The sequence below is a fragment of the Ptiloglossa arizonensis genome, chromosome 9 (genome assembly GCF_051014685.1).
Source record: "Ptiloglossa arizonensis isolate GNS036 chromosome 9, iyPtiAriz1_principal, whole genome shotgun sequence".
NCBI lineage: Eukaryota > Metazoa > Arthropoda > Insecta > Hymenoptera > Colletidae > Ptiloglossa > Ptiloglossa arizonensis.
In genome coordinates, this window is record NC_135056.1 from 22,155,670 (window position 1) to 22,170,987 (window position 15,318).

At 46.5% G+C, this 15,318-nt stretch overlaps 1 protein-coding gene and 1 long non-coding RNA gene across 4 annotated transcripts; both read left to right on the forward strand.

Moving 5' to 3' along the window:
• The first annotated feature begins 1,769 nt into the window (after positions 1-1,769).
• On the forward strand, positions 1,770-11,750 carry LOC143151528 (Na(+)/H(+) exchange regulatory cofactor NHE-RF3). The gene is made up of 2 exons (XM_076320781.1): positions 1,770-3,218; positions 8,899-11,750. Exons 1-2 carry the CDS (start codon positions 2,790-2,792, stop codon positions 9,250-9,252), a joined length of 783 nt encoding a protein of 260 aa, XP_076176896.1. The 5' UTR covers positions 1,770-2,789; the 3' UTR covers positions 9,253-11,750.
• On the forward strand, positions 3,238-8,878 carry LOC143151529 (uncharacterized). Of its 3 annotated transcripts, none has more exons than XR_012993356.1 (2): positions 3,238-3,483; positions 8,170-8,878. It is a non-coding gene; the product is annotated as an uncharacterized LOC143151529 (long non-coding RNA). The 3 variants fall into 3 exon arrangements; XR_012993354.1 differs by lacking the exon at positions 3,238-3,483 and adding an exon at positions 3,874-5,225; XR_012993355.1 differs by lacking the exon at positions 3,238-3,483 and adding an exon at positions 3,874-4,875.
• Positions 11,751-15,318: the final 3,568 nt, after the last annotated feature.

Consider the following 15,318-nt stretch of genomic DNA (forward strand, 5'->3'; position numbering starts at 1 on the left):
ATTATTTGTCAACGTGATCTTCGTTGGACTTGATTTGTTTATTCGTATCCGAATGTTCGTTGGTTCATCCTTTCGTAGAAACATCTCAACGAGAGAAAAGTTTCGCGCATTGTGCGCCATTTGAAGATAATTTCAAATCGTTGAACATTGTCTTTACGCTTTCATCGTTCTTGCGAGTGTCTTGCATTTTTACGCTCGAGAGGTAAAGTGACATACAACGTACTGCGAAATAAGTAATAGGAATCGTTACATCGATGAAGAATTCTAAATTCAAATAAACTGGTTACTACGCAATATAATCAAACGTTGACGTAGCTCAGGTTTGTCGAGAGAACGGAAACGGTGAAGCTGATAGCTGCATGATTGAATGCACGCGGTTGCCATAATCACGGCATATTGGTATTCTTACGATTTCGTAATGATATAATGTTGATGCAGGACTGATTCGTAAATCGTAGGTGCACATCGTAGATTGCTTAAACTATCCGCACGTACACACGGAAACTGTTTTACAAATTTCATCGATACAATGTACGGAGTCGTTACGATTGTAACAATTCTTTCAATGCGGAGCAAAATCTTTATCGAGAGAGAAATATATCGCTCCACAAATATTGAAAGATTATGTGTGTCGCAGGTTGCACCGTTTCTCATTTATTTTATCATAGATTCGTCATCGTTGCGTTATCGTACGATTTTACCTTTCTTTATCGAGATACGCGTACTTGTTTGTTAGGCTCGAACTGCAACGATTATTCGATTACATCACGTTCTCCGTTGTAGGCCATCTACTTTTCGTCCCGACCGTAACAGCAATTTGCGTGATTTCGTATACGCGCGACCTTATTTTAGTTTGTACAAATAAACGAAATTTTCCGCGAATCTATTCTCAACTTGTATATTGCCACGATAAATCTTAATTCGTATCAAGAACGGATATTAGAATGTATGCAAAATTCTTGGAACGTTTTATCGTACCGCGAATTTCCATCTCTTGAAATGCGAAACCTTATCTCCAATACGATATCCTATCTCGGTTTAAAAATTTACTGCAAAGTCCATTTTCACTCGTACTAAAAGGTCGACGTGCACGCTTTGTTCTATACAAATTGTACGCGTATACACGTATACGGAATGAGTATCCGTACGTACACGATTCATGCAAGTGCACGTGTGTAGGGCCTCTAGGTAATGAGAAGGATGTTTGATGGGTAATCAAAGTCGGCCAATATAACAGTCAATACGTTGGCCGATAAAACGGTATAAGGTGTTTCCTCGCAACGTACGATCGTCCGTCTTTCTGGCTCATTCTCAATCGTTCAAAGTCCTGTATTGCCTATTTCGTATATTGTTATGATTTTCTACCGCAAGAAGCATGACCGCGCAGCCTGATTCATTCCATCTGCGCTAACGCGCCCATGATTCACCAAACCCGCGTCGCGCAACAGGTGTCTAGCTTTTCTGTCCTATAAAATAAGCATGACGAGTAATAACGTGTGAATTAGTACGAACATATTTTTGTGTTACAATGTACAAACGTACAGGGTGTTCAGAAATACGAGATACAATCGGAATCGAGGCGATTTCTTTTTGAAAAATATTTACTTTTGGAAAGGAATCCGCTCTTGCCGATCACACCGAATACTTTGGGATAACGTAAGCTCAAACTACGCGGCGTATATTTGTTAGCTCGCAAACCCGTTGACTTTGACTACATTTCCTAATGTTTTCTTAAACAGGTTGAACACGATCAAAGGTTTCGATATATTTCCTTGATTCGTCAACAGGTGGTGCTGAATTGATCGCCAAGTACCGATGCTTTTACAACTTACCGCTAGAGGGCTACGAGGAGCAGACGATTCTCACATATTTCGTATCAGCAACTAATTCCATATACGAAGGATAAGTATTGGCCAATTTCGTAAAAGAATAGTAAGCTTTCACGTTCAAATGTTTCCGTGTTTAATGAGCAGTCCGATCGATGAGCTTTACTTCTGCAAGCAACGGAGTCGGATGGAAACTTTGTTTTTCCATACTTGGAACATCGTCTCGGTCGCTAGAACGACGCAAATGACAGCGGCAAAATCATTCGATCTCCACGAAACCAGCACGGTACCGCTGTATTTTCCTTCATTCTTTTCGCCTCTCCCTTTCACAGATTCATCACTCTTTCCCTTCTTCCGTACGTCCCTTAGTTTCTGACCAAAGTCAGCGACAGTGTGTCGCGTGGATTCCTTCGGCGTTGTGTCGAGGAACGTATCGCTTTGGAGATCGGGTCATACATATAGATTCGTGATACGTATTCCGAAGGATTTTAGCTGGTGGTGGCTACTCGGTTGCGGCCATTGGTGCACGTGACACCTCGCGTACGCGTGAACCGACCTTAAAGTTTCCAATCCCCCATGCTCGTCGTATTCACCGATCCACGACGATTCACGACGGTGCGTACCGCCAGTCGATTCGAATAATCGCCTCGTGGCAGGTGAGGACGAAAATCGGCGAGGCCGTGCTAGTCGCCTAGTCAGCCAGCCAGCCAGCCAGCCCGTCACACGAGGGACGGACGGACCGTAAGGCCGCGCCTCGATCGTCGATCTTCCGCAGAAAATCTCCTCGTTACCGATCGTAGTGCGCGACACAGCGTGCGTGTGCGAGCTTTCTCGTAGTCATCCGCGTGTAGCAGCGCGTGTATTATCTTTTCTTCGTTTTCGTTCGGGTAGTCGTCCTGTCTCCGCTTCTCTCGCGGTCAGTTTCCGTTTCGTTCTACGCGCTACACTACGAGGGGCGAAGGCATGTCTTCCCTGAAGGGTGATAACGTTCCGACCGCACGGCTTTGCCATATCGTCAAATGGGACGATTTCGACGGTTATGGATTCAATTTGCACGCGGAGAAAGGAAAGAACGGCCAGTTTATCGGGAAAGTGGACGACGGCTCACCGAGTCAGGCGGCAGGTTTGCAACAGGGCGATCGAATTGTGGAGGTTAACGAGATAAACATCGCGAACGAGACTCACAAGCAGGTGGTCGAACGCATAAAGGCCTTCGCCAATGAGACGAAACTCCTGGTGGTCGATCAGGAGGCCGACGAATATTTCAGGGCCAACAACATCGTTATCAAGGGCACCATGGCGAACGTCAAGGTAATCAAGACCCCGGAGAAGAATCCGAACTGTGTCGAACAAGAAGAGGAGCTCAACGACAGCAATGCTTCCATCGATGAGGTACGTACGACCCGTTCGTTGAATTTTCAAAATTTGTCGAATCACGATCCTCAAAGTGCTGCGCAGTACGCGAAAATCTTAGCGAAGTCGTTGAAACTTGGATTTTCGAATCGTTGAGAGTGTCCACCTGTTGCTTCGTCCAGCGGTTCGCTTCGACCGCTGACAGAGAGCGATAGTTTGTAACAGATACGCGAAGAGTTTGTCCACGCGTCTGTCGCGTTCTTCGCTCTCAGAGGCACCTATTTCGAGAAATTATTCGCTTCTCGTAAGCCGACGATAGATTTATTGCTTTTCAAATACGCGTATTCTTTTTCGTAATTATCACTGTTGCGGGGAACGTGCATGTTGTTTTCACTTCGATGGTATCTTTGGATCGTGAATCACACGATACGCGTCAATTTGATCGATTTAATGCATACGCGCATCGAAATTTCCTTTTCGTTCAACGAATCGCTGGTTCTTATTCGGTATCGCGACCAACTTGACACGTTTCACGAACTCGAACATCGTATCCTGGACGTCCGAAGTCGGTTCTCGATCGCATAAATTATTTTGCTCAAGACTTTCCTGCTGTGATTCATTTGATCGTTATTGTGTCGTAAACGATCGCTGTTCTTCGATCGAGGAAAAGTAGCGGCGGTTTTTACGTATCTAACTGTTTCGATCTGCCTGCGGCTTGAACATCTGTGTTTACCCCAGTTGGGGAGGCAGAAGTGAGCCGAGAAAAAAAAAAAAATTAGCACGCCATACGTGGAACGGCGGCCTCAACGTGTGCGAACGGTCGAACAAATAAGTAGAAACGGAGAGTTCGTATTTTTTCTCTTTCACTGACAAAAAGACTCGGCGAAGTTACGCGAGATGTGGCATTCGAGTGATGCGTAGAACCGCTGGCACAAAAAGATCTTCGTTAACCCTGAGAAAGTTCGTTTATCGAGCGACGGTTCTTGTTCGATGACTCGCACGAAACACGAACCCTCGACGGGCGTGAGAAGACTATCCATCGACGCCAAAGATCCTGTTCGGATCATCCAGCAACGAGAAAATTCTATACAAAAATTAACCATCGGAAATTATCCCTCGAAATGGAACGGTGCAATTGCAGTTGCGCGATAAAATTGAAAACGATCGGAAAATAATAAACGGGACGTGTAAAAAGTTTTCAGGGTTGGTTCGGGCAAGGCAGATGTTGCGAGAGTACAATAGTCTCCGTATGTAAAAATAGACGTTCGCAGTGTTCGAAGCTTTTGTATACTGTCGCTAAACGTTTCTTTATATGTATTGTACAACTTGGAGGGAAAACGCACGATATAATATCGTGTACACACTTGTCTCGTCCGGTGCGACACCAATGATAATACTCGCAGAACTTCTTGATATCATTATCACAGCCTCCGCAAATGTTCGTTCTTTACGCGACGGTTTCAATTTATCTTCCGTTACTTTCAACAATTGATACCGTTCGAGTCAAACTTTCATTTTTTTCTCTACCTACGTCTAACGTATTCGCAGGATGTCCCGAAACGCGCGGAAAAACGTTACCGAAAAACGAAAGGTTCCGCGAGAGAAAATACGTCGAACGGAAAAGTATCGTTACCGTTAAACTTGCATCGAGTTTTAAAACAACTTGCATTTTCTACGGCGCATAAAGCGGGCGAGAGTAAGTTGAAATTTAATATTTCATCGAGCGTTTCGTTCGTACGCTATTCGTTCCATCGCGTCACGGATCGAGAAGAATCTCAGCTCGGGGAGAGAAGTAAAGTAGAGCGAAATGCTTGGGAATAATTTGTCAAGGTTTCAGGAACCGTGGAACGGTCTCGCTTTCTCAAGGACGACTGTTCGTCACCCCCCTCCCCCCTCTCGAGTACCAGCAGTTATTAGAAAAACCAATTTTCCAGTTACGGATTTCTTGAGCGATTAGTTGGTCGAAGGTGAGCGCTCGCGAGCATCGAGTGACTCATTCTCCGCGCTCGTAAACGATAAGATACGTGCACGTGTACGTGACGCGAGGTTCGTTGCGTTCCTTCTCGAATTTAAACATTTTTTTTTTTTTAGTTTATCGGTCGCCCGAGCGAAGAAATTTGTCGAAAGCTCGCGCGGCAACTCGGTTATCGGGTGAAACGACTGCATACCCGTTGGTAACCGTGCATCACCGCCACGAGCATTCTCGGATGTAACAATTACGGCGTTAATCGTCGGAAGTTCCTCTTTTGCAGAAGCAACGCGTCACTGGCCTTAATTCGCGTTTCACGGGATCCGCGTTCGATCGTCTTTCCGCGATACTTGCCAGCTCCCACGAGTCCGATCGTACGAGTTTATCTCGCGATCGAGAGATTCCTCCGCAACCGATAGGATTCCCCGGATTTCCGGTGATTTTACCGGCGTAAAGTTACGTAAATTTCGCGTCCCACCGATCAAAGACGCATCGCGAAAATCGTCGTCCCCCTCTTCGTACTCGCGACGCATACTCGCGTTACGAGTACTCGTACGCAAATGTACGCGCGTGCATCGCGCCGAGACAACCTCGAACCGAAAAAATAACGGAAACGATGATTTTTACGAACGGTGGCGTCTTTGCGCGACCACGAGTTAAGGTTTGCGCTTAGGCAATCGACCGAGTTACGAGCAAGAGACGTTGCTCGCCGCACAGAATTCGTAATCGGAATGGTCGTTGTCGAGCCAATGCGTCGCGAAACCTATCTCCCAGCTCGCTCGCGCGTTAATTCGGAACATTTCGACGAAACGTAACTCTGGTTCGCCTGTAAAAGAATTCTACGTATGCACGTGACGTGCACTCGATCACCCGTACGGCGTATAATTGATCGCCTCTCTACAGGATAGTCAATTTCCTGCCACCGTTTTCTATTGCGCAATCTATCAACTGCGTACGGTATACACAGCGCCGGCAAAAACGAGAGGGAAAACCGTTCGCCTCGAAGCGGAACGGGCGAACGATCTTTGTCGATTTTTCGTTAAGGTTAAGTCCACCGATTCGTGTAAAATCGGCGCGAATTTTGCTACAGTTACGTTCAGCGTTTGCGCATACGGTCCGATCGGAAGGAAATCGCGAACGGCGATAGGTGGACTCGTCGAAGGGGGGCATTTCTATCGCGCGTGACTTATTGGGAGGTTAACGATGTCACGGCAAAGTCGGTGAAATTCCGTCGCGGCAACGACTAGCCTTAAAAATCCGTTATCCGCTCTTATTCGATTTCCGTGTCTCGGGCCGAAGCGATTTTTCGAAGAAAGCGTGCCAAAAAGACAGTCGTGTCCACGACTGAATATGTATGCAGATAACGGGGATCCCCCTCCTGGAAAGAATCGGGCCGGCCGATGCATCGTGTTCCCCTCTTCGAGAATATGTAATTAAATGCACGGCTCTCGAGCTGAAATTTTTCTCGGTCCTGTAGACTCGTCGTTGGTATTTTCCAGTCGGTACGAAAGTAAATAAAGGGGACGCGCGCGGTTCTAACGCGACAGACGGTATCCATTAGGAATCGTTGCGTCTCGAACGGACGATCGATCGATCGGATCGGTTACCTACGAACACGTTTTTCGAAGGGAAACGATAACGATCTCGAGCGATTCGTCGATTCCAGTCCCTGAGTTTCTAACGGCCGAGTTTACGATTACACGGAATCGTGCGTCGAAACGTCATCGTCGTTGGATGGAAGATAATCGAATCACGGGATACCGGTGACGGTGCTGCAACGCCGTGACACAGATTCCGTGAATTTTATTGAGAGGTCTATGCATCGTCTTGACGCGTAAACACCGTCTTTGCGCGTCGAGCGTTGGCTTCTTTCGATGTCGAGCGTTTATCGATGACAGCGTTATTGCCTGCGCGTGACGAGTATTACATATGTACTCGCGCGTACATGGCTGCGTTTCTTCGCTCCGTCGCGATTTCGTTTTCGAACGCGATCCAACGCACGTTGAACGCGAACCGTGGACGATCCTCGTCGTCGGTTAACGCTTCTGATCGCGAATGGAAGAAACTTCCTACGCGAGAATCGGTTTTCTTAATTCCGGGGGGCGATCCGATCGCACGGAGCGGACAGCCGACTAACATTATTTCGAAGAGATTTAAACGGTCTGTGGCTTAAAACCGGTTCTACCGTCGAGCTTGCCTCTATTCGATGGAATTCCTTTAAGTACCGTTCGGAATATTGCATCAGGATCCAAGGTCGTTTATGAGTTTCGTCGACGAATTATGTGTTTTGTTTTTAACCCGCGAGTCGTGTTATCATCCTCGTTGTTTGTATCATTTACACTCCCGAATGCATTGTTCGGTGTTTCCTGTACCGTCGAAACGACTCGCACTTTCGTTTCCTCGAATTTTAACCGCTCTCGTCCAATCTTCGTATCGTATATTCGTTCGTCCATTCTTCCGTCCTCGCGTCCGCGTTGCACCGGTTTCTCGTTCTTTTCCGTGTTCACGGTGCACGTAAATTTGCACGAATCGATAGCCAGGCAGTCGGTTCGAGTCCTCCGTACGTTACCAACGAGGAGAGAACAGCGCGACGTAACGTCTACTAATGACCCACGTGTCCACGCTTTTACTTTCCATCTGTGTGCGTTGAAACGAAATACTCGGCATTGTGCAACGAAAAATTGTGATTTCTCGCTTCGAGGCTGGCCGTCAATGGCCATCTCGTTGTTTCTACGGTCGGAGATTTAAAACGGATCGATCAAAATTCGCTTCGCCGTCGTTCCGGGTAACGCGCGTCCAAACCCCAACCCGGGAATCTAACGTTTTCGAAGGTAACGCGGGACGATCCGCGCGAGTCGCGATTCTTTTCCTTCGACGTGCTCGATCTCGAGTCCGGACAGAAACGCATGTTTGGGAAAAAAGTAGCGCGCCGCCGCCACCGCCGCCGCCGCCACCGCCGCCGCGCGCGATCGACCTTGATACGTGACGCGAGTTTCTTATACCGTTCGTGTCCCTTTCTAGCGAGCTCTACGTCAGTACCTTTGTTCGGCAATTGTACGAAGAATCGGTGAAATCAAACGACGATCAATCTCTTTCGAAAGGACCGAATTGTTCCATCGGTCCGCGAGCGATTCGTGTACACCGAGTTGGTACCAACGGTCGTTCCGTTCGACGGAATCGAGCTCCTCGTTGCAAGGTTTCTGGAGAAACGTTGTTGTTTTCATCGAGAAGCTTTGGCTTTCGTCAATACGATTTCTTTGGCAGAGAATCGGAGGCAGATACGTGTATTTAAGCGCGTTACCGATGAGTCGATCGAATGGGAATCATCGCGCACAATAAAGAATAAAATGGTAAATGGAGTTCCTTGTCGTAAGGTTTTTGGAGAAACATTGTCGGTTCCATCGAGAAGCTTTGACTTTCGTTAATACGATTTCTTTGGCAGAGAATCGGAGGCAGATACGTGTTCCTTTGAGCGTACTTAGCCGCGTTACCGACGAGTCGATCGAATGGGAACCATCGTACACAATAAAGAGTAAAATGGTAAATGGAGTTGCTTGTTGTAAAGTTTTCAGAGAAACGTTGTCGGTTCCATCGAGAAGCTTTGACTTTCGTTAATACGATTTCTTTGACAGAGAATCGAAGGCAGATACGTGTTCCTTTGCGCGTATTTAGCCGCGTCGCCGACGAGTCGATCGCGAATGGGAACGATCGCGCGCAATAAGGAGTTAAATGGTAAATATTTGTTTTCAGAATGTGCAAAAGTCGAACGACGCATCGCAGCACAGCGAGAGCAGTACCGTGTCGGCAGGTGCGACGAGAACGTCGACGAGGAGCGAGAACGAGAGCGAGTGCGAGGAGCCCGGTCGGGAGAACGGGAACGGTATCAGGGACGACGCGACGTCGACGACGACGTCGACGGCTACGATGGGTCACGTGCACGGCACCGAGAACGGTAGCGTCGGCGGCAACGAGCCACGACAGGGCCTCAACCTGAAGATGAGCGCCAAGGAACTGAGGGCTCAGCTCGCCGCGCGCAAGAAATACGACCCGAAGAAGGAGTCGATCGGTTTCAAGGACAAGTTCGACATCGTGCAAAAGTTATAACCGACGTGTCCAGCTTCGTTTCGACGGTTTTATCGGCTATGCTCCGGTCGCGGTGCTCTTTCTTGTCCCTCGGTACCTAGCCGGTAGTCGGTATCGTTCTTTTTTTTTTTTCTTTTTTTTTCTTCTTTCCTTTGCAATCTCGACGATGCTCGCTAGTGGCAAATCGATACGCTGGTTCTTTTTGCCGTATCGAGCCGCATCGATGCTTCGTCGTCTCGCGTCTCGAGTAACTTCCGGTACCCCGGAAGTAGGTTCAGTCCCTCCGGAAGAACCGGTTCCCGTACAGAGACCGCGAAAGATACGCGGATGCGTTCCTCGGGGACCGACCGAAGCGTACGATGAATATGCGTACGAAAGCAAGCGTAGGAATCTTTTAACGCGTTTCGCGATCGATCGATCGAACGATGGAAATTTCTCGTTCCAGTAGGCTATAGTTGTCCCACTACCTACTAGAACGGAGTTTGCGCGGTCCAAGGACGATCACGACGACGCGGGAGAAAGTGTAACGTTGCCACCACGCACAACCGCGTCGCGTCGTGTCGTGTCGCCTCGCGTCGCGTCGCCTCGCGTCGCGTCATTGCTAATTTCTGTTATCTGTTATCAAATTCAGGACACGCGTCGTTCCCGTATGTATATTGTACGTTGCGCGAACGTACACAGTTTCGAGGAGCGAACAGTTTCGGGCAAGTTCGCCTTGGCTGGTCCCGATCCACCGAACGAAATCGTTCGTTACGTGGCCCGTGAGCCCCCGCGCGAACAAGACGATCCCCCCGAGCCGATCGCCGGTACTTGGTACACCGCGAGGCTTTACCAACATTCGAACGCATTATGTAATTTAAGAAATGTAACATCGCGCGGCAGGAACACGACGACACAATAGTGGGAAGACTCGCGCGAGTTTCCACGTTCGTCTACGGACGTCGCAGGACCCCGCAGAAAACGTTGGATACCGGCTCGGGTCGACGTTGCTAAATATTACGACAACCCGTTGTGCAATGTTCAATTATCGTCGTCGTGATCCTTTTGCGTTGTGCTTCGTACCTTGCGCTAATACTTAGAGACTATTTGTTTTGTCTTTTTCGTACGACACGTACACGTATCAATCTGCACGCATTCCGTCCCGTGACAATTTCTTCGGTCACGGTAAATTTACGGTGAACACACGTCGTAACAAGTGGAAACCGAACGAAAAATCATCCTTTGTTGTTACTGCCGCAATAGATCCATAGGTATTCCGCGGAATATTACGTCGCGCAATTTCGCGGCGTACCTATTATTTTCGTGAAGATATTTTCTGGTCACGTAATTCGCGTTGCACACCGTCGATGTATCGCATTTATTGCACGATCGATAAGTTGACTTTATGATGCCACCTTTCGCATTCGTCAAGGACGTAACACGAATATTGATACACGATTCCTGGAAACTTTACAGTAGTTACGTACACGGTGGCATCCCACGGTTAAAATGCGATTTCTTCGTATCGTTGAAACTACGTTTTATACAACGCGTCTATTGTCCGAGATAATTAGGATCGATACGATCGTCAGCCTCTTTCGTAACTCGAACGAACGCTATTTTTTCACTCGAGATGCGATAAAGATGGGTTTTTTTCTTAATCGTTTTAAATTAATTGTACACGCGTACACGGAGACACCGTTTCGAAGCCTCCGGGGACGGAAATCGAGATATCTAATAATCGTTTTTCCCGGTTAAATTTCGCTTAACCGGGGAACTCTGCGAACCGATATTCGAAAATCTCAAACGGCCCTTTTATCGTGCACCGATAACAACGCATATCGGACGAACCAAAATTCGTTTTTCGCTAATCGACTACGCGAACCGATCGAGTTCTCGATCAGGGTGAACGATCGAATATTTCGAAGATTGTCCATCGCGATCTATTTGCTCGGGCTTTACGCCCAGCGTGTTGTGTAAATTCTCTAAAATATTTTTTTTTTGTTTGTTTTACTTCCATCGCAATACTTTTGCGAGGTCTGATGCATAACGGTACTCGCTTCTGTAAATATTAGATCTTCGTGCGTCAAGGTCGGTGCAACGATCGGAAGAAACGATTAAAATGTCGTTTAAGAACGCAGGAACACCGTAACGACTTCTCCCGCGTAAAAATTAATATCGACAGGTGGCGATAAATCATGCGTTCGGCGCCGGTTCGCGGTACTTATTTCTGTCGCGACTAAAAATGAAATTAACGCGTACCATTAATCAATTCTGCCTGTGAAAACATTTTGGAGGACGCGTTCCTGAAATCGAGCAAAGTTCTCGCGCGAACCGTTGCACCGGTTCCTTGAAATGTATATAAACATCCTGCGTAAGGTCCAAATACACACATTGTTACGATTATTGCACACATGTCCAATGTTATTTTTAAGAATTTAACTTTAAGCATTATGTTTGGCGACAAGACGACTTAACCGCACGTTATTCGTCAAATTACGTTTACCGCGTACATCTGTGTATAAATATTGTTGTACGTATACGCGTTTGTTGCTCTTATTTTTCTCGTCACCTCGTCGCGCCCCATGTTTTTTTTTCCACAAATTTCATTACGGTGGTCGTCGATGAACAACAGTTACTGTAGCAAAGTATAGTTTTTCTCTTAGATGGTGAAAGTTGTTACAATTTTCGTTGCTGATCCCTCCTTAATTGAATTCCCGTTTTAATTTCAATAAGCGAGGAACGATAACGATGAAACTGCGATGTTCGGGAAATGACGGGTTTGCCAGATGGTACGGTGAAAATAGCTCGGTCCTTGAACGATCAAAATTTGCTAATTGTAGCTAATGGACCCGTCAACGAGGCTATCGAACGGACACTGCCGTAGTTGGGGACTTGGAAGTGGAATAAAAACTATATATTAAAATTATTAACGACGCCAGAAATGTCCGGGAATGGATCGATTCAAAAGCGCTCCGACGGCGATTGTAGGAACTACTGAGCAGGCTGCACCGTCAAGCAAGTGGCGCCCCATAGCGGCAACGTTCTCCGATTTTATCGATCGAGGATAGAGTTCGTACAAGAATCGAAATAGTATTTTTTCATAAATCGATTTAAACGATATAACCGTCGTTGGAACAACGTCTAGATTATTCGCGTCAGAAGGAAAACTTGATACGGACGTTTCGTTCCGTAGCCGTATTACCCGTTAAGTGCATACTACGAAACGGTAAAATTGGAAACGATAAAGAACGGGAAAAAAATGGAATGGACATTTTACGAGCCAATGATTCAACGACGTTCGTGCCTAAGTAAATTACAAGTTGAATAATGATCGATTAAAAAGCTGCTCGAAGTAAAGGTAACAATCCACTCCGTATTAACCACTTTGTGTTCGTACCTACGTAAATGCAGTAAGAATTATTATTATTATTATTTTTTTTTAACGCACGTCGGTTCGTTCCATTGCAAATATAAGGATATTGTAGGAAAAATTACGATGCGGACTGTATTCGCAACTGTTTCGTTATCGTGTGCGTTAAATAACGATTACAAGGGTGTACCAACCTTAAAATGTAATCCATTAAAGGAAAACAGTGATGCAATAGCGATAGAAACTGCTCGACACCGGTGTGTATTTTCAGTTGCTCGGGAATAATCTTTGATCGATAAAGGTACGGAATTTTTACTGGTGTTTTAACGTTCGTAAAAAACAATCGAGACGATGCGATCTATGAAACGGAAACGATCAACGGTAGAGAGATACGAGTGGTTGGCGTATTTTTGAACGGTGCAATGACAGATAACGTTCGTAAACAGAGAAAGGAAAAGCCGTTGATGCAACGTTGCACGCGAAAGGATCGGTCATAGTAAATTAGCGGTAAATTAACAGCGTCGAGGTGGGTCGTATCGGCGACGCGATGAAAAAAGCGACCGAGGAGGCCAACGAAGGTTGGTTTTCTACCGTAGGTGGGAGCGAGAAGCCGCGACGGGCTTAAGATTGGCGCGAGTGAGAGAGAGCGAGAGGCGGACATATATGGTCGCGGGGTCCGAGAAGCTCTCAGGTTACGCCGACGGCGCTAACCGTTTTCACGATGATGCTCGCTCTCCTTGTTCCTTCTTCCCACCCTTTTCTTTCTCAAGCTCGCGCGTATTCTCGCTCCCTCGATTCCCAACGTCTCCGTGTTCCTTTTCTTTCCGACTCGTCGATTCGTCGTCTCGGTTGCACGCGCGCGCCCGACCATAGGAGAGTCCTCGTCGCGCCACGACCAAAAATATCGGTGGTCGTGTAGCCGTGGGTGAGAACGAGAGGGAGCAACTGTCACGTAGCTCGCGCGACGAAGACGGAAAACAGAAGTGCGGCTCGTTTTCGCGATGCCGTGAGAGAAGGGGCGAGGTTCTCGTTATTTCGAGATTATCGGGGATTGCCTGCTTTTTGGAATCGTGCCGATCGTCTCGACCACTCTCGATATCGAGTCGGATTCCGAATCTTGCGATACCTTGCCATAAACTATACCATCGCCGCAAATTCACGTATTACACGTGTACGATGCCTATACGGAGATCGCGACGATACCGACATCCGGGTTGTCGACACGATGCTTACTTCACCGTTTCAATTATCATTACGATTCGTTAATTAATGTTTCTATTGCGCAACCAACGCCAAGGAAGGTGAACATTACGATGATATCTCTCGGTATTTAGAAATGCGTCGAGATTGTACTCAGCTCAGATGTCACTGGAAATGGACAGAATTTTATTCGAACAAAAATCATTCTACCGAGATTTACTCGTAACGTTGTTCGACTGGACGGTTAAATTTTGATTTCTTAATCACGGTATGTTTAATTTTACATTTTAAATTCTATTGTTTTGTTCGGTAAGTCATTTCATTTTTTTTGGTGAAAATGAAACACGATTTTTTCAGAGTGTATAAACATTTGATTAAATTATATATTCTCCATTTTGGAAAACGAAATTACTCTCCGAACGACCCAATAGTTTTAAACTCTAACCGTTAACCTGCCATCGAAACTTGGTACTTAACTGAAGCTCCAAAGGAAAATTGGAGAAAGCGTTCGAGCGTAAAAAATTAAAGATTTGTTAACGATAGATAGCTCGGGTCAGTATATACATTTATACTGGTGTATCGGATGGAAGTTAATAGTACTGGAAGTGGAATACATGCAAAAACAATGCCGGAAACTTTAGATACTTATTTCTACGCGAACGCAAACCCTTTGTTTATAAGGACACAGATCAGATAGATCCCGATAAGGAAAGTATTCGTTCTGGAAAACGTCTAAACCTCGTTAACTCGCGTTTTACGTTAATAACCTGTTCGTTACCTAATACAGGGTGTCTCGAACCGTACGGTAGACTCGATCGCTTTTAAACGAATAAATTAATAATGTACAGTGAACTTTCTTTCCACGAGTTATCAACCACGAAACGATACGTTTCGCAAATGCTGGTTCGCGCGCCCCTGACCAAGGAAAAGCTAGTAAATAGAACTCGTCGCGTTTCGAAAATCGATTCTCTCGAAAGTAATTGCTCGCGCGAAAGAATTTTACTTCAGCACACGTTCGATCCGCTCGCTCTAGAGCGTACGCGTTTGGTGTTGTGTCGCGTATTTCGAGATACATTCTGAATCTGTTATAGAATTGTCAGATTGTACAGTGTCGAGGGAATAATACGCGTCCGAGGGTATTGAGTAACCGCGTGGGAGTGCGGTAGACTAAGAATAGAGAGACAAGAAATGCAGAATCGCAGAATTTTGGACCTCGGGTTTATCATTTTCGTGCGGGTACACGCACACGCGTGCCACGCGTGCGTGTACACGCGCGAACGCGGTTCCCTCGGCCGATTTCGGCCAGGCTGCGAATTACCCGAACCAGAGAAAGTCGTTCGGCGGTAAGTTTATTTGGCGAAGTCGGGCGAAGAGTTGCAGCCGAAACGACTCTGACGACATCGATAAAAATTTCGAATTTCGACTCGATCGGAAATCCTCACCGCGTATCTTTTTTTTTTTTCTTTCTTTCTTTCGCGAGGCGTAGCAACTCGCTGCGACGCGAAGCTGTTTACGACTCACCTCGAGTATTCAAC